A 20,218-nucleotide genomic window follows, 5' to 3' on the forward strand; every position below is an offset into this window, starting at 1 on the left:
CCCATGCAATAGGTTCACGACAGCTCCTCACCATGCTTGACAAGGACAATGTTACAGTTATTGCTGGAGCTTAGATCCCTGTGGGATTGGCTGATTTTTTTCTTTCTCTCTGTTTTCTAACAATTTTATAAGATTATGTGTCTTATCTTAAAAAAAAAAACCTTTATTGTGTAATAATTGGGAATAATTGACAGATATAATTGCATTTATTTATTTATTTATTTATTTATTTATTTATTTTAAATAGAATTTATTGTCAAGTTAGCTAACATACAGTGTATACAGTGTGCTCTTGGTTTTGGGGGGTATTTTCCTGTGGTTCATTGCTTACATACAACACCTAGTGCTCATCCCAACAAGTGCCCTCCTCAGTGCCCATCACCCATTTTCCCCTTTCCCCCACTCCCTCATCAACTCTCAGATTGTTCTCTGTATTTAAGAGTGTCTTATGGTTTGCCCCCTTCCCTCTCTGTAACTATTTTTTTTTCACCTTCCCTTTCCCCATGGTCTTCTGTTAAGTTTCTCGAGATTCACATATGAGTGAAAACATATGATATCTCTCTTTCTCTGACTGGCTTATTTCACTCAGCATGACACCTTCCAGTTCCATCCACGATGCTGCAAATAGCATGATTTCATTGCCAAGTAGTATTCCATTGTATATATAAATCCCATCTTCTTTATCCATTCATCAGTTGATGGACATTTAGGCTCTTTCCTTAATTTGGCTATTGTTGAAAGTGCTGCTATAAACATTAGGTACATGTGCCCATATGAATCAGCACTCCAATATCTTTTGGATAAATTTCTAGTAGTGCTATTGCTGGGTTGTAGGGTAGTTCTATTTTTAATTTTTTGAGGAACCTCCACACTGTTTTCCAGAGTGACTACACCAGTATGCATTCCCACCAACATTGCAAGAGGGTTCCCTTTTCTCCATATCTTTGCTGTTGTTTCCTGAGTTGTTAATTTTAGCAACTCTGACCGGTGTGAGGTGGTATCTCAGTGTGGTTTTGATTGTATTTCCCTGATGATGAGTGATATTGAGCATCTTTTCATGTGTCTGTTGGCCATCTGGATGTGTTCTTTGGAAAAGTGTCTATTCATGTCTTCTGCCCATTTCTTCACTGGATTATTTGTTTTTTGGGTGTTGAGTTTGGTAAGTTCTTTATAGATTTTGGATACTAACTCTTTATCTGGTATGTCATTTGCAAATATCTTTTCCCATTATGTGGGTTACCTTTTAGTTTTGCTGATTGTTTCCTTTGCAGTGCAGAAGCTTTTTATCTTGAATAGGTCCCAATAGTTCATTTTTATAATTGTATATATTTAAAGTGTATAACATGATTTGATATACATATACATTATTGAATGATTGCCAAGATCAAAATAATTAAAACATCTATCACCTCCCATAGTTGTTGAGGATTTTGGCGTCTATGTTCATCAAGGATATTGGCCTGCAATTTTCTTTCCAGCAGTGTCCTTGTCTGGCTTAGTATCAGGATAATGTTGACCTTGTTAAATGAGTTTGGAGGTATTCTATCCTCTTCAGCTTTTTGGAAGAGTTTAAGAGGAATTAATATTAATTATTTTTTAAATGTGTGGTGGAATTCATCTGTGAGGTAATCAGGTCCTGGACTTTTCTTTATTAGGAAGCTTTTGATTACTTATTCAATATTCTTGCTTGCTATTGGTCTATTTAGGTTTTCTGTTATTTCATTATTCAGTCTTGGTAAGTTCTGTGTGAATTTTTTATTTCATTTCTTTTAAATTTATTGATGATGGTTTTATGGATATGAATTGCTATATCTTGATAAAACATTTACCCTTGAAAGGAATGTGCATTGTGTAGTTGGGTGTAGTGTTCTAAAAATGTCAGTAGGGTTAAGATGATTTTTAGTATTGTACAGATTTTCTATCCTTACCAATATTTTTTCCTGTTTTTCTCAATTGCTGAAAGAGGTGCATTAAAATCTCTAACTGTGATTGTGGATTTGTCTATTTTGCCTTTAATTCTGTCAATATGCTTCACATATTTTAAAGTTCTGCTATTAGATGCATATACATTTATTATTGTGATGTCTTCTGAGGGAATCGACTGTCCTTTGGAAATGCCCATCTATAACTCTGAAAGTACTCTTTGTTGTGACATCTACTTTATCTGATATTCAGCCTTCTTGTATATATTGGATTAATGGGGTATATATTTTTTTAATATATTCACTTTCAACCTATCTGTGCTTTTACATTAAAAGTATGTATCTTGTAGATAGCAAATAGGCAGGTATTACCCTTTTGTTCATCCTGACAATCTCTGTCTTTTAAGTAACATTTAGTCTATTTAGAGCTGATATAATTATTAATATGGGTGAATTTATATGTACCATTTTGCCATTTGTTTTCTGTTGCCATTTTAAGTGTTTTATTCTTCTGTTTGCCTTCATTTTTGAAGGATACTATCATTGAATATGGAATTATGGGTTGAAAATTTTTTTCACTTTTATGAAGTATTATGAAGAAGTCATTTCACAAACCTGCTCTAGTTTCTAATGGGACACACTCAGTGTTTCATATTCCCGCCCCCGCCCCCCCCCCCCCATCTATGTAACGCTTTATTTTCCTCTGGTTGCTTTCAGGATTCTCTTTATCTTTGATTTTCAGCATTTTCACTAGGATATGCCCAGGTATTATTTTCTTTGCATTCATTCTGCTTGGGATTGCTGAGTTCCTAGAATCTGTTTATTTAGATCTTTCACCAAACTTGAGGAATTTTTGAACTTTATTTTTTCAAATACTTTCTCTACCCTGTTATTTTACTTTTCTCTTTTTTGGGACTTTAATCATATATGTTAGACCATCTGATATTGTTCCACAGGTTCCTGAGCTGTTTATTCTTTACCATTCTTTATTCTTGCTGTTCATCAGATAGGATTATCTTAGTGATCCATCTTCAAGGACATTGATTTTATCTTTAATCATTTCCAGTCTTCTGTTAACTCTATTTAGTGACTTTTATTTCAGATACTGTATTTTTTTTTCATTTCAGAATTTTTATCTTATAATTTTAATAGGTTTTATTTTGATGATTTTCTTAATTTTTGGCTCATAATTCAGTACATTTTCTTTTACAACTTTACGTGTATTGTCATAACACTTTAAAATCTTTGTCTGCTAACTCTAACATCTGGGTCATTTTAGTCAATCTCTACTGATTATCTTTTTGTTTACTATGAGCCTTGTTTTCCTGTTTCTTTATATGTCTAGTAATTTTGGTTGTTTCCTGGACATTATAAATAATACACTGCAGCAACTCTGCATTCTGTTTTATTCCTACCAAGAATGGACTTAGCATATAATTAGCTTAGCTGGACTAAAACTGAAAACTATCTCTCCTAGGGTGGACAACAGCTGAAATCTCTATGTAGTCTTTTTTAGCCATAGACAGACTTCTTAGTGTTTACTCTATGCATTTACAGTTTATAGGTAATTAGAGATTTGGGTAGAATTTATAAACAGAATCTGGAGCTCCCCTTCTCTGTTTCCTCCTGGATATTCTGAATATTCTTCCTTATTTTTCAGATGTTGTAGTTGCCCTAAATCCTGTCCTCTAATTCTTCAACCTAATAAGACTGCCTATTTTAACCCCTCATTTAGTCATCCTGTGTGGGGCTGATCAGAGTGTGCTTTTTGGCAGAAAGATATTAAAAAACCACACATAACAGGAATCCTACCCAGTTATAGTTCCTTTTTTCTTAAATGTAGATTCTCCTTCCAGTTTCAAACTGCTTTTATTTGTCCTTCAGTGTCTTCAGGTAGGTTTTAAAAAATATTTTATTCAGAGTTTGTAGTTTTTATCTTCATGAGGGTTGATTTAATAAAAGAAGAACCTTATGAAGTTGTTTTTGTGACATAATTATACATAAGACTAAAGGTGCTTTTATTCCTTGAGTCTTATTTCAAGTATATGTTTAATTATAAATCTTTTAAAAAACATTGCATTTATATTTTGTATTAAAATCGGAGATGAAGATTTATATTCTTTCTCTTTTTTGAAAGCCATTCTATTAGTATTTTGGGAGAATCTACTGTAAGAAGGATTATGGTGATCTTTTGATTTTTATCATGATAAAAATAGTGACATAAATGAACAAAAATGTTAGATTAAAAATGAAGATAATTCTGCTTGACCTTAGAGGATTTTTGTTTGTGTGTATGCATGCAGAATGTCAAACTCTAAGATAAAACAAGTATGCATTACTGAAAGACCTATCTTAAAATTTTTTTTAATGTTTATTTGTTTTGAGAGAGAGAGAGAGATAGAGAGCAAGCAGGGGAGGGACAGAGAGCGGGAGACAAGGAATCCCAAGCAGGCTGTGCACTGTCAGTGCAGAGCCTGGTGCAGGGCTCGAACTCATGACCCATGAGATCATGACCTGAGCTGAAATCAAGAGTTGGATGCTTAACCAACTGAGCCACCCAGGCACCCCTGAAAGACTTATCTTGAAATCAGAATTTCTCTCTGTGTGTCTTAACTGTATGCCTTCTTTCATAGTGAACAATGACTTTTACTCTGATAAAAAATACTACCAGGACTTTTCCCTCTGTATATGAAATCTTGCTATTTGTATTTATACAATTTAATGCTGTATTTCATGTTCCTAGAAATTTATGGATGTTGTATATTTCTGGTGCATTATATCTTTCATTGATATAACAAGGCACTCTCGGTCCCATTTTGTCTTGAAGTATGATTTTCTATGTATTAATGTAGCAACTTCTAATTTGTTTTTATTTGATCTTATCTACTTATAGTTTTAATCTTTAAGCTTTCTATGTCACTTTGGTTTTGACTTACCTCATTTTAAATTCCATATATTTAGGGACACCTGGGTGTCTCAGTCGGGTAAGCGTCCATCCGACTTCAGTTCAGGTCATGATCTCACAGTTTGTGGATTTCATCGGGCCCTGTGAAGACAGCTTAGAGCCTGCAAACTGCTTCAGATTCTGTGTCTCCCTCTCTCTCTGTCTTTTCCCGCTTGTATGTGCTCTCTCTCTCACTCAAAAATAAAGATTTAAAAATTTTATAGATCCCATATATTTAGATTTGTGTTTTTTAAAATAATTTTCTCATTGTTTTTCCATTTTATTAAAAAAGTTAGTCTTTTACCTTTAGCTAAATGTTAGCCATCAAAACTAATATGTTTGATTTTATTCTGTCTTATTTTCTTTTTTCACATCTATCCATTTCTTCCTATGTTTTATATTTACTGTGCTATATAAATTATGTATTCTTTTACTTAATCTCTAATTATTAGAATATTTTCCCTCTGTTAATTGTTATCTTTGTTTATTAAACATTACAATTTTGTAGGATATAATTTTCAATTTGCAGAATAAAACAATATGTATTGATTTCTTCCTTTTTAAGGTAATAACATTAATACAGTGTAGCTGCTTCCTGTCTCATGGTTTTATTGGTACAATTTAAAATTTACTCCGCAATTATTGTTGTTAAATTATAGCGTCTACATTATTTTCTTTCATGAGCTATTTACAATGCTTGGATCATATTTGATAATGATCTCAACTGTATTTTCTTTTCTTTAAAAATATTTTTTATTGAGGTATAGTTGACATACTCAACTACATTTTCTTATACTTACATAGTTTCAATGCCTTTTGCTAGTCATTTTATATTGGAATGTCCTAATATTTAACTTTTAAATCTTTATGAATATCTCATTAATAGTATTATATTTTTGAATAACTGTTTAATGGGTAGTTAGTAAATATATTTTTTTAATGTTTATTTTATTATTGAGAGAGAGAGAGACAGAGCATGAGCAGGAGAGGGGCAGAGAGAGAGGGAGACACAGAATCTGAAGCAGACTTCAGGCTCTGAGCTGTCAGCACAAAGCCTGACGTGTGGCTCGAACTCACGAACCACCAGATCATGACCTGAGCCGAAGTTGGACGCTCAACCAACTGAGCCACCCAGGTGCCTCAGGTAGTTAGTAAATATTAATGAGGACTTTGCTAACTGATACTTTTTCTTTAGGTACCATGACACATGAACCACAAATTAGCTTGGCATTTAATTCTTGGCAGTAATCTTTTTTTTTATTTGAAATTCTGTAGACTTACTAAAATTTTATGTTGTGCAAAAAGGTTAAAATTCTTTCTTTTCCTTCTTCTTCTTTTTGGTTCTTCCCATTCTTATGCAATTCCTTAAAATTAAAAAAAAATTTTTTTTGGACCCCTAGGAAGTTACAAAAATCATACAGAGAGTTCCTATGTACCCTTCATCCAGCTATGCCAATGACAACATCTTATACAACTATAATACATCAAACCCAAGAAATTGACATTGGTATAATCCACTAAATTATTTGCTTATAGGCTTTAAACTCGTAAAGTGATGACTTTAATTCTAGCTTTACTAATTTATTAAATAAATAAAAATATATAATTTATCAAATTAAATAGAATTATTGTAGTTTTGTAAGTTCATTTGTCCTCTTTCTTCTTGTACTCAGAAATGAACTTTTTATGTATACAAGTTTCATCTTCTTAATTGGTTTTCAGTTCTCTCATGCAAGAAACATGCTTGTGTATCTTTCATAGTAGGTAACATCTTGCTTAATATCAGTATGGGCTATACTTGTCTAATATTTTGTGAAGACACTGCAGTGTTTGATGATTGTCTCATCACTGAAAGTAGTAACCACTGTGTGAAGTTGCCATTGTGTTGGTTGTTTCTGGCCCTGGTCAAATATCGCTGAGGAGGCAAGTCTTTGATACAAAATGGAAACTATTGGAAGAGTATTAGATAAACTTGCCTGGACCACAAATGATAAAGTCTGTATAATGCAGTGTGAGAGCTGCTTGGATGTTTAAATTGCTACCACCATGTTTAATGTTTGTAAGCACCTCACACTCTATCTGGTAGCCCTCTAGAGTGCCTTTTTATTAGTGCCTCAAACACTGGATGTGTGCCTGCCACTAAATCTAAATGGATATAAGGTAGTTTTTCACTGTTGTCAACACCCAGTGGAACTTCCTCAAGGGAAATAAATAGGATAAACTTAGTCGGTCTGGATTACCAATTGCCTCATGAGCTTGTTGCCTAGAGTGATGAGGAATTTAGAAAAGTACCAGAAAGAAGGTATAGGCAAGGATATTCTCTTCTCTGTGATATGAATGGCACATTACAACTAGAGGCTCATTACAAAATGTTAATAATGTCTAGTAAAACTGAGGGTGGCCATATGGCAAGAGCACTGAGCTTAAAGGAGAGTCAGGCTGTCTTCCAGCTTTACCATTAATGATTCATATGATTTTAGGAAAATCATACAACCTTTCTGAGTGACATATGTAAAATATAAAATGGAGGAGGGTGTTAAAATTGATACTATGTTTTTCAAAGTGTGTCTGAATATTGCTTAGGTCATAATTTGCATAGTATGTTAAAATGCTTATTCCTGGGCCTCATCCCTTACCTAGTCAATCAGAATTTACAAGGTAGGAACTAGAAATCTTCACTTTAAACAAGGGTTTGACTTTTATGTACACTAAAGTGAGTTGTTTATATGTAAGCCTCCCTCTAGATTTAGAATGCTATAATTCTAATGGACATTTACTATGTGCTATAAATATTACTTAAAAAACACAATTTGATCTTTGTGCTAGTGAGAATTAGTTTGGTCCATGCATTTTGTCTTTTTCAATAACACCTTTGGGATTTTGGGAGTATAGAAATATTGGGATGCTACTCAGACAGAGTTTCACAGGATGGTGTCTTTATGAATTTTCCATGGTCTAGATCTTTTCCTCATTGTTGCATAACAAGAGATTCTATCCAGTCTTGTCTTTACCTTAGAATTTAAAGATGAAATAGTGTACTCCACAAAGAGGACCAGTTTTCTCATGTCTTCAAAATAAATCTCTCTTCCTTGAACAATCAGGATGGTCAGTGAACACTTTTGTCCTTCTGAAACCTGTGTCCCTATGCATACTTCCTTGTGTCATCAAGGCCTGGCCCAGATAAGTAGGTACCACCTGTTGGATAACAATCAAGTTAACCTTCCTGCTTTTGGCCAGAGAACTGGTCTGTCTCTTGCCGATATGTATTGATTTTATTAGTTAACCTCTCAGAGTCTTTGGGTTATCTTACCACAGTACCAGAAGTCTCCTACCACAGTATTCACAGGATATGATTCTAGAAATAAATCCTAATAAGGCTTGGGCTCTAGAGATGCCAATCTGGAGACATGATGGATTTTTAAAAATACCTTTTAATTTTGACATAGTGTAAAACAAGAAGTTGCAAAATAGTATAGCGTTCCCACGTACTCTTTTCCCAGCTTTCACTAGTGATATCTTATATAACCCTGGTACGTTGTCAAAATCAAAAAGTGAACATTGGCACAATACTATTACTCAACTATAGATATTATTTAAACTGTTATTTCCACAAAGGATATTAATGAGAAATTAACACGGGACTCTTAGATGCTATCATATACTTTATAATATCTTTCTATTGTAGTTACTAGCAAGAGGTTGAGTAGTATATTGGATAGAAGAATTTTGGAACCAAATGGAGTTGAGTTCAACTCCAGACTCTACTGACTAGTGGTTGGGTAATGTTAGGCAAGTTACTTAGTTTATCTGAGCTATAGTTTTCTCACTTAATATGAGGATAGTAAGGAGAGTAAGGCTCATTTCATAGGGTTGGTGTTAGGATTAGATAATGAGGATTAAAGGAAAAGCAGTATCTGATACCAATAGGACTTCATGAAGTGGTAGTTTTATTTTAAAATGTACAGAAAATAGTACTTAGTCTTTTATGGACAAATTTCTCATGCACATCTGATCTTTATATGTAAAGGACAGAAAAGCAATGAATAGAAGTGCTTAATTTTTTTTTTTTTTTTTGGACTGGAAGAATTAGGTAACCCGTAGTCAATCTACCTCCTTCAGAAATAAAAAAACAAACAGGTTAGGAAAAGAACGAAATTACTCTGGTACACTCAAACATAAAATATTTGGTCTTTGTCCTCAGTTCCTGACACACAGTTCCTAAAATCCTTGGAATCTTTGGAGTGATATGAGTTTCCTTTGTGTGCTAATGAATGACTGGTGGTCAGGGTCCCTAGAAAGCTTTAGGCTGGAGGCTTATTGCCAGAAAGACCAAACCTTGATTTGAAGCTTGGAACTTTCAGCCCCACCCCTCAACCTCCAGGAAAGGTAGAAGGGCAGGAGATTGAGTTGGTCACCAATGGCTAATGATTGAATTACCAGACCTGTGTAATGGAACCTCTATAATAAGCCCTAAATTAAGGGGTTTAGAGAGCTTCTGGGTTGGTGAACATATTGAAGTACTGGGAGGGTGGTGCACCTGGACAGAGAATGGAAGTGGAAGTTCCATGCCCCTCCCTCCACACCTTGTTCTATGATCTCTTCTATTTGGCTGCTCCTGGGTTGTATCCTTTATAATAAACAGGTAATAGTAAGTAAAGAGCTCTCCTGAGTTCTGTGAATATTTCTAGAAAATTATCAAACCTGAAGTGGGGAGGTGGGTTATGGGAACCCCTGTCATGGTAGTCAAGTCAGACAGAAGTGTGGGTAATATGGGGACCCAATATTTGCTATTAGCATCTGAAGTGAAAGCAGTCATGGGACTGAGCCTTAACCTGTGGAATCTGACACTAACTCTGGGTTGTTAGTGTCAGAATTCAGTTGAGTTGTAGGACTCCCAGTTGGTGTCAGGAAGAGAAAGAGCTTCTCTGTTACACAGCCAACATGTGGTAAACTGGGACCTGAATTCAAGTCTTCCAGTTCTCCTGCCTACATGTAGCATTTCATGTATGAGAAGAACATCTTTTCAACAAAGTGCACAACAGCTTGCAGATATAATCACTCAAGTTGGGGAGTTGTTGAGCATGATGAGAAGGGTGTCTGGCAGAGTAAAATAAATTGTTTCCCTGATTCTGTTATCTCAACACTGATGTAACATTAAACTTTTATTCTATCTCCAGGGATTGCAAATTTTTGTCCTCTACACTGTCAGAACAAAAATCTTCCAGGATGAAGCTTCCAAGGTGTTGAAGTTGCTGTCACTATCCACTGGGAGAAAGAAGTCACTGCCATCAGCGACCTCACTGAGGCTGCGTGTGAGGATGTATAACATGCTCAGGTCATTTCCAGCCCTAAATGAACACTTTAGGCTGCTGGAACCATCTGTAATTACAGAAGAAACGACACTCTCTGAAAGTGACCAAGCAAACCCAAGCATCTAGACAGTAAAACTATTACTTTTTGTAATCCTCTTTTTATTCAACTCATTTTAAGTTTTGCTTATTCCGTTTCTTTTGTTTATTACTCAGTCCTCCCAGAAAGTCTCCCTCAGCATACTTTGCTCAAGGCTGAGAATCAGATAAAACCTGTCGTTTATTATCATCAGGGATAATAGATTTGGAAGTTTTTCTATTATTCAATAGATTCTTACCTGTATGAGGTGAAGAATTCTACCCAGCATTCAAGAGAATTTAAGATTATAATTGCTACTTATATCATAAAGTCTATGTGACAAACTTTGGTAAAACAAATTATTTTACAATTTAATGAAAAGGACATGAGAAGAAGCGTGCCTAGGTAGCTCAGTTGGTTAAGCTTCTGACTCCTGGTTTCTGTCATGATCTCATAGCTTTGTGAGTTTGAGCCCCACATAAGACTCTGCACTAGCAGCATGAGCCTGCATAGGATTCTCTCTTTCCCTCTCTCTCTGCCCCTCCCCCACTTGCTCTCTCTCTCTCTCTCTCTCTCAAAATAAATAAATAAAACAAAAAACAAAATGACTCCTAATAAACACTGTATGGAATTGCTTGTATATATACAATACTTTTGATTTGTGAATATTTTAATTTATACTTTTATTCTTATACTTTTATTTCTACTTAATAATTTTGTACCAGTTTAATCTCTGGAAAAGGATATTTTTTTCTGTTTTGAAAAGGGATGTTTTTTTCAAAAAAGAGCATGTTATGTGACCAGAGGAAGTGGCTGTATAAGAAATGGGCAGTGAGGGGTGCCTGGGTGGCTTTGGTTAAGCATCCAACTTCATCCTAAGTCATGATCTTGGCACTCCCGAGTTCAAGCCCCGTGTCGGGCTCTGTGCTGACAGCTCAGAGCCTGGAACCTCTTTAAGATTCTGTGCCTCTCTCTCTCTCTCTCTCTCTCTCTGCCCTGCCCCCACTCGTGCTCTGTCTCTGTCTCTGTCTCAAAAATAATAAACATTAAAAAAATAAAAAAGAAAAGGAATGGGCATTGAGACACAAAAATAAGAGCTCGTTACTAAAGTCTCTGTATATTTCCTTCTGGTTCTTGATACATCTATGTTTTTATTGATGAAGAGACACTGAGACTCCAAAGATGAGAAGTTAGTCACAATCATCACTTACAGCTTTTCAAAGATTTAGCTGCTCCTGGAATTTCAAACACTTGAATTATGAAAGGCTTCCTGAATAAAAAAATGACCTCTACTAGGATGGGGAGCACTCCCACTGAACTTAGGAGATGCAGTCTTTGAATTGTGGTGTTCTGTTGTGTCATAAACTAGGCAACTGCGATGAGTGCACTGAACTAAGGGACTAACAAATGTCATGTGAGCTGTGACATACCCTTCTCACCACACCCTAGAGAACATGTGATTTTTTATAAAAATGGTTTTAAATGACTGTTGAACTCCTAGACTAGCTGAGAGCCTATCTCATCTGCAGAATAACTGAGACCTTACAGGGTAATGGGAAAAAGTAAAGGGAAGAGGATAAAGAAGAAAAGCAGTTCTCAGAAGTGAGTATTTTTAGTGCTGCTATAGTTATATCTCTAGATAGGGGCTGAATACTGGGAAAATTGAAAGATGTGGGTGACTGATTCTATATCCCCAAATTTATATTCAAATGAAAGTAAACCTTAAGTGAGGGCCACTTTAAAGTGAAAAAAAAAAATCACCAAAGAGCCTCATTTAGCCTCAGAGTGGAGTATGTGTGTTCTGTTGGCAATTTTGGTTTTCTTTTCACTTTTTCAGTCTTCTTGGGAGTATAGCAAACAAAATTCCATGTAATCTTCCTGGAATGGCTGTACCAAAAAATGTGCAAACTTTACTTAAGTATTGTAGAGGATAACTTTACATACATATTGTGGAGAATAAGTAGGCAGACATCGACGTTCATCCATCTACCCTGAAATCCTACCACTTGTAAATAATTCTACTGATTTAAACCTTTACCTCATGCAGTGGTCAGGAAGTTTAGTGGTAGATATCAACTAAAAGTAGGTTAAGGGTCAAAGAGAATTTTATGACTCAATTAATTATAAAGTCCAAGGACTGAGTTGGTTTTAGGTGGGGTGACTATAAGCTCTACTTTGCCTGAGTCAGTCCTAATTTGTACCTGTTGTCCTGACTTATGTATTACTAGCAGCCCCTTTTCCTCTCAAGTGTCCTGGTTTAGAGAACAAAATATATTATGATACTAACTTTAGGTCTAGAGTTCAAAAGCAAGGAGTTCAAAGAATATGTTAGGAGTCTTTTTCTCTCCCTGTTTCCTGCATCTTTGTCCTTCTGTGCTTGACTCCATCCTCCAATTGGATTACATGGCTGAAAATTGGCCTTTAGCATCCCCTTTTTCCTGCCCTGCAACTTCCTGTCAGTGAAGACTAGCTGAGCCAGAGACCTGTGGGGCTCGGTTCCTATGATCCAGAGTAAAGCAGGGGCAGGAAGAGAAAAGGAGCCAAGAACCGGCTTACCTTCCTTGGCCACGTGCCCACAGACACTTGTACTCGGGGAGTACTGGGCCAGATTGAGTCCCATACCCACTGTGAGGTAGAGGGATGAGGGATGACCTGGTTGACAGGATATCCTGGAGTGGAGAGTGAACAGTTACACTGAGGATGCACTCATCAATCATTTCCCTTACTCTGAATGAACCTGTTAGAGCCTTGTCCGAACAGAGTTTGAATGCAGTGGATAAGGAAAGCAAGAATTAATTCGTTGGTGCTTTGGAAGTTGAAGAGCAAGTACAGGGACTGTAGGAGCCAAATGGTGACCTACCTTGAAAAGAAAATTTCACAGGGCACCTGGGTGGCTCAGTCAGGTAAATGCCCCACTCTCGATTTTGGCTCAGGTCATGATCTCATGGTTGGTGAGACTGAGCCCCATGTTGGGCTCTGTGCTGACAGTGTGTGGAACCTGCTTGGTTTTCTCTCTCTCCCTCTCTCTCTGCCCCTCCCCTGCTCGTTCACACCTGCTCTCTCTCTCTCTCTCTCTCAAAATAAATAAAATTAAAAAGAAAAAGGAACTTTCAGGAAAGGGAGACTCAGAGTACTGTTTTTCATGATATTACATGGAGCCAGTTTTCCATGTTTCTGATTTATTTTGCATGGTAACAGTGTCCTGTAGCCTTTTTGCTTATGGTAGCACATGTAGTTTCTTTAGGGAGCAAACTATCCAGACCTTTGGATTTCGTTTGCTGGGTCTAAACTGATAGTTTGGATGGAGCTCATTGTTTAATTGTTGGGGTTTTGGATTGCTCTTTCTCTTACCCTTCCCGTTTTGAAATGTATCTTAGGTCTTTTTTTTTTCCTGTTACCAACAAAAGGAGATTATTTTCAAGCTCATTGCCTCATTCAAAAGAACTTGGCATTCTGTGCAAATGTTTGGGAACCTGAGCCAAAATGCTGATTGTATCATACCAACCTGTCATCCACTGGAGCTCTCTGGCTCAGTGGAACCCCCTTAATGTCACCCTGGGACCTCTAGTACCTGGCTCCTCAGATGAGGTCCAAGCCAGAGACACCAAAATTATGTTCCATTCAAGCATGGGGGGCAGGCAGTTACTAAGAGAGGAAATGACTTCCTATTTCCTATATATGTTTTGAAAGTTTTAGAAGATATTTACAAAGTATATCTTTCAAAAAAGCAAAATTCATAATTCTCTAACCTATCAAAGATGTCTGTTTTTCCATGTTCTCTTATGCACTTTGAATACATCAGAATTTAAATAACTGTAATTACAGTAAATGAAATTTTATCCTGATTTTCATTTAAATTACCCAGCAATGTAGTCCTTACAATAATTGATTGAATAATATAGCACAAGTTATTAAGTTCTATTGGATTTCCATCTTATTTCAATTTTTAATATTGTTGTAACACATAATTAATAAACTGATATATGTGAAGATATATATATATATTTCCTTTCTTTTTAATTATTTTCTTAATATAAACTTTAAGCATTAGGATAAATGTGTCAAAAGTTATGGAAATTTGTTTAGATTCCTTGTATGTATTATTATATTGCCTTGAAAACCTTGCACTAATTTATAATGTCACCAACATTTGAATTGCCATAAACATTTTTTATATACTTGTTTACTTTGGTACTTCATTTTTTAGTTGTTTGTGTTGTCCATTTATCAATTGAGCTATTGTTTTTTTCCTCATAAATTTGTATGAATTTCTTTTATTATAGTTGTTAGCCTTTTAATGATTAAATTTGGTGAAAATATTTTCCCTTAGTTTTTTGTTTTCCGCTCTTTTTAATATAATGAAATGCTCAGTCTGCATTTGATTGAAAAGATGCAAAAGATTTATGGAGAATTTAGCATGTTTTTGAGTTTATATGTCCTCATAGAGGCAGAATATTTGTCATTTTGTTTTAAGGAGTATGTTAGGGACAATGCAGAAACTTTTAAAACAAAGAACAGAGAGATAAGTGTGCCAACCAAGCCCATGGCATCTTTTTTTAAAATATTTATTTACTTTTGAGGGAGAGAGAGAGCAAGCAGGGAGGGGAAGAGAGAGAGGAGAGACAATCCCAAGCAGGATCCGTGCTGTCAGCACAGAGCCCGATGCAGGGCTTGAACTCATGAACTGTGAGATCATGACCTGAGCTGAGATCATGAGTCAGACGCTTAACTGACTGAGCCCTCCAAGCACCCCCATGATGTCTTTAGTTTTTCATTATATTGTATAGCAAGTAGGTGGGGGTCTATGGCATTATTTTTTCCTCTCAAATACGTTTTCTGTGTCTGTGTCCATTCACCTTTTCTTAAAAATAAAACCCCAAATCTTAGAAAAGGAGAAGTTTTATTAGCAATTATGTAGTAAAGCACACATACAAAACTCAAAGTAGTGTTACAGGTGCATCATCTATGACTTCATTTACATATATGTAACCTATTAAGTGTGTATTTGAAAAAATATATATATAAGCTGCTGAAAAACTGATTAAGGAAATCAGGAGGAAGGGAAAATAATCATAGGGGCAGAAATAGAGTAATACCCAAGAAACATTTCATATGGTCTTGTATTTTTGCTAGGTGTGGGCCTCGAATTAGACCATAAGTTTCCTGGCACACAACATAAATAGGGAAACATGAACACACCAGTCACATATCTCTGAACAATTAAACCAATAAACATACCTTGGCAAAAACACTGCTATTTGACTACTACTTGAAATTCACATTAAGTTTTCTTCAAAGTGTCCACCTGGGTATATTACCAAATGAGAGGGCATACTACTTGGAATGAACAAAATATTCACATCCATGCCAGTTTGCTAAGTACATACACTAAACAGTCATGTGTAATGTTCAATGTTATTCCACACTTATATATTACTATGTATATACAAAGACACACTGTGCCCACAGGAAACTTCAGTATCACAAGTAGGTCACTGAAGACTTTTGTTTTTGTTGTTGTTTTGTGTTTTTTTTTTTGTTTTGTTTTAATATTAAAGCAGTTTTCCTTAATTTTGGCAATTGGAATTAGTTTCCTATTTTATTTGTTTGCTTTGGTAGGGGGCTTGCTTTGTTTGTTTGTTTTGTTCTTTTTTAACCTTTTAGATTAACATCATCGAGTAGCGCCTGGGTGGCTCAGTGGATTAAGCATCCGTCTCTTGATTTCAGCTCAGGCCATGATCTCATGGTTCACAAGGTTCCAGCACCACTTTGGGCTCTATGCTGACAGTGTGGAACGTGCTTGGGATTCATTCTCTCTTTCCCTCTGTCTCTGCTCCTCCCCCACTTGCTCACTCTCTCAAAATAAATAAACATTAAAAAAAATAACTTCATTGATAATTTACATGCAATAAAATGCACCCATTTAAAGTGTAAATCAGGTATTTTAGCAAATGTATGCCCTTTAGCAAATGTATGCCCTTAGGGTAGTAAAACCACTACCCTAAGCAAAATTAACAACTTTTTCATCACCTTATAACATTTTTCTCCTGCTCTTCCCCAGTTAAATCCTCTGCCATCCTCAGCCCCAGGAAACTACTGACCTGCTTTCCATTATCATGCATTAGTTTTGCATGTTCTGGTATGCCATAAACGGAATCATGTTCTCTTTTGAGACTGGCTTCTTTCAGTCACCATAGTATTTTTGAGATTCATTCATGTTATGTGTATCAGTGCTTTTTGCCTCTTATTATTGCAGTAATACTCAATTTTTTTTTTTGATAAATCACATTTTGTTTATGCTCTCACCAGTTGATAGGCATTTGGTCATTTGCAAGTTTTTAAAACTAGGAATAAAACCGATATAAAACTCTTATATAAAGTCTCTGTGTTTTCTCTTGAAATACCTACTAGTGGAATTGCTGAGTCATAGAGTAAGTGTATATTTAACTTTACAAGAAACTGGCAAACAGTTTTCCAAGGTGGTTGTACCATTTTATACTCCCAAAAGCAACATATGAACTTGGGGATTCATTTTTAAAGTCGTTATTTGTGATTTATTTCAAAAGTAGAAATAGGTTATCTTTTTTGCAAGCTATTGATCATATTTCTGAAAAATCCCACTGCTTAATATGTTAGCCCTTTATTTTAACAAGAAAAAAATTAAAAGCAAGGCGGAGTGCTATGATTTAATGCTGTTATCATGTACAAACTCCATTTCCCAGAGAACTATAGTCCAATTCTTATCTTCTTCCAGTATAGCTTTGTTACACGTGGAAGTATGACATTGATAATTTGCTGAACTTTGTTATAAGCTGCTACGAAACTATGTTGTAACAATTGAGACCTTGCGGACCTTTGCACTAACACAAAAAGAAGACAGTTTCTTCTGGCCACAGTACTTACCATGCAGTTGCAGATTAGGAAGCATTCCAGACTGGGAGTTGCGGTGCCAACTACAATTGACATGGCAAATCACAACACTTGCCTCTCTGGGCAAAGGCCTGAGGCTCTACCGTTTTAAAGGTACGGGCAGGACCAGGTGAACTCTAAATTCCCCACCAGCTCCAAAATTTTGTGACTCTAAATGTGGGCTGAAACTATTTTTAAATTGACTTAAAATATTTTCCTACCTAGGCAGCACATGAGTATATTTTCTATAAGAAAAACTAAAATAGAGCATGCCAGATAGAGCCAAAGTGCTTTTTGTCTAATTTCTACCAAATCCAGGCCCCTCTTTTCTTCCTTCCCTGTCTCCTGTAAGAAGGAGTTATTACCTTATGTTAATCACTGTAATAAGTTTGCTGTGTACCTTCCAGATTTTGAGAAATGTGTATACATAAAATTATATACCCACAGAAATTCAAAGTCTTTTGCTTCTTTTTCCTTATTTTATATAAATGGTATAGGGAAATAATTCAGTAGTCCCCAAGGCCACGCCCAGGTTCAATGATTCACTAGGAACACTCATATGATTCAGCATAGAATTGTATTCATGGCTATGATTTATTATAACAGAACACTATATAGCAAAATTGGCAAAGAATAAAGTCACATGGGCTGAATTCTGGAGGACACCAGGCACAAGCTTCCAAAAAGATCTCTTCCGTGCAGTCACATGGGGTGCACTTAGTGCCTCCACAATGAATTGGAACAACACGTGTGAAATGTTGTCTACCAGGGCTCATTAGAAAGTCAGTGCCCAGGGTTTTTATTCAGGGCTGGTCACAAGGTGCTCTCTGCCTGGCATATCCTGAAATTCCAGACTCCCAGAAAGCAAGCAGGTGTTCAGCATAAACCACATTGGTTGTACAGTTCAGGTTCAATGCACAATTCTTATCAATGAATAGCAGGAATGCTCCTGAAATCCAAGTTCCCAGACACTAGCCATAGGCCAAATCATGCAAGCAGTTCTTTCTAAGGATAGCCGTTTTGGTTTGTATGTTCACTCTTTCCTGCAAAGTAACATAACTTCCTGAAACTTGCTTTTTCTCATTTAATAAAATGTTCTTGAGATCTAACTTATGTGTGTATTTCTTTTAATTGCTGTATAGTCTTTTACTTGAAAATAACACATCAGTGGTATCTGTGTTCTCATGTGCAGGGGTTGCTCTGTTACCCAAGAAATAGAATTGCCGGGTCAGATAGGATTGGTTATTTTAGATGTTGATAAATACTACCATACCACCCTTTAAATAGTTTACATCATTTTATAATGATACAAATATATAATAAAGTATGAATATATTGCCATACCCTTTTCTATGAAGTGTTATGAAACTTTAAGAAAATCAAACTAATAGGTGAACACTGGCATTGTTTTACTTTTCACTTTTTATTATGAGTTTTTCTTCATTGAAAAGGCTTTTTTAAAATGTCCTAATTTTGCATTCATATGGAGGAACTAAAAGCAAGATTGTTGGCATAAATGTTAGATTAGAGATGTGAGAGCCTTTCAGCACCCAGACTGTGATTTGACCTGCATGATTTCTAGAATCTGACATCTGGGTTTCTTAAAAGAGATGAAAATAAGATACTCTTCATCAAATGAAAAGTTGTGAGATCTTCTTGTACATCTTATGACATCAGTCTTTCAACCAAAGCTGACGGACTGCATAGATGTAACTCAGCACTGTCTCCACGAGACATAAAGGAAGAAAAGTGAACAATTTCAAGTTACTCAGAGAAAAACTCCTATACTTCTAGGGACCTAGGAACTCACCAGTGATGGTTGCTCCCTGTTTCTGGAGACTTGCCCACTAAAATGGTGAGGAACTTAGTGTTGTTTCATTCAATAAATATATACTGAATACCTCAGAGGTGCCAGCCTCTACATATACAAAATCTAGGAAGAATGGCCTACAAGGAGCAATTTCTCTAAACAGGTGCTGGATATAGAGCCCCATGGTAAGGACAAAACATTTTAGGGTCTCAGTGGATGTGCAGCTAGTAGGGTAGACTGAAGGATGTCGCTTAGCTAGTGCTATGAATGACCCCCTCAAAGTTACAGAGTAAAAATATTCTTTTCTCCTTCATTATCTCTGCATGGAGTGGCAGCTTCATTTGTTTACACAAATAGACCTTTATGTTTGGCCAATGGAAGGGAGGCTGACCTGACCACCTGAATCCTGTTTGGTCCTCATGAGTTTCCCTTTCTGTTTGGAATTCTCTGGATTTAGCAACTGCTGCCACAACAGGGCTGATTCTCAGGGAGGGACATAACTTCTCCTTGAAATTCTCACCCAAGGAGGAACTTAGATCCCTTCTTTTATTCCCCTGAGGGTAGAAGAGATGATTGAAATTTTCAAAATGATTTATACTGACTACTAAAGGAGGACATGATGAAATAGGTTTTATTCAAGTTGCTACAAGTCTCATAGTCTTTGTCCCATTTCCCATACTGTCTGAGAATATACCTTTTTGATTCTTAGGATCTTCCTCTTCTATTTGAAGTATTCTAGCCACACAGACTTTCAGGGAGAAAGAGGAGGTGAGAGGTAAGTGAGTTGACTGCCTCTCTCAAAACCACATCTCAAATCTAACCCTTCTTCAGATGTCAGTGAAAAAGGAAAGTAACCTTTGAACTAGTACCTCAATTCTCCCTTTGCTACAGGTAAGTCAAAAGTATTTCCCTACACTGCTTCACCTTTATTCACATGTTTCCAACTTTAACATTTCTAATTCAAGACTATTCGTGTTCTTTTAAAATCAGATTCACCTGCATATAGGTGACCAGGTGAGCATGAAGTTCAATCTTCTCTGAGGACATTTCTAAACTCCACACAAAAAAAGAGGGTAAGATGTTTTCTAACAGCATTTTAAAAGTGTAATTACTTACAGAATTCCTAGGACAATCTTCTTAATAGTTTGATTGATGTTTATCCCAATAAATGTGATCATAAGCGTTTAAAAAGTTATAATTATATATGCTAACAGCCTTTTTGGCTTCATTAATGAAAGGCAGCAG

At 36.0% G+C, this 20,218-nt stretch overlaps 1 protein-coding gene across 2 annotated transcripts in view; it reads left to right on the forward strand.

Moving 5' to 3' along the window:
- The window catches only part of ADGRG7 (adhesion G protein-coupled receptor G7), a 71,560-nt gene extending 60,660 nt beyond the window's left edge, over positions 1 to 10,900 (forward strand). For both annotated transcript variants that reach the window (XM_023260092.2, XM_045036815.1), the window contains one exon: positions 10,044 to 10,900. In XM_023260092.2, the coding sequence (XP_023115860.2) occupies positions 10,044 to 10,304 (261 nt within the window). In that variant the 3' untranslated portion in view covers positions 10,305 to 10,900. The remainder of the gene's footprint in view (positions 1 to 10,043) is intronic.
- Positions 10,901 to 20,218: the final 9,318 nt, after the last annotated feature.

The sequence above is a fragment of the Felis catus genome, chromosome C2 (assembly GCF_018350175.1).
Source record: "Felis catus isolate Fca126 chromosome C2, F.catus_Fca126_mat1.0, whole genome shotgun sequence".
In the NCBI taxonomy this organism is placed as follows: domain Eukaryota; kingdom Metazoa; phylum Chordata; class Mammalia; order Carnivora; family Felidae; genus Felis; species Felis catus.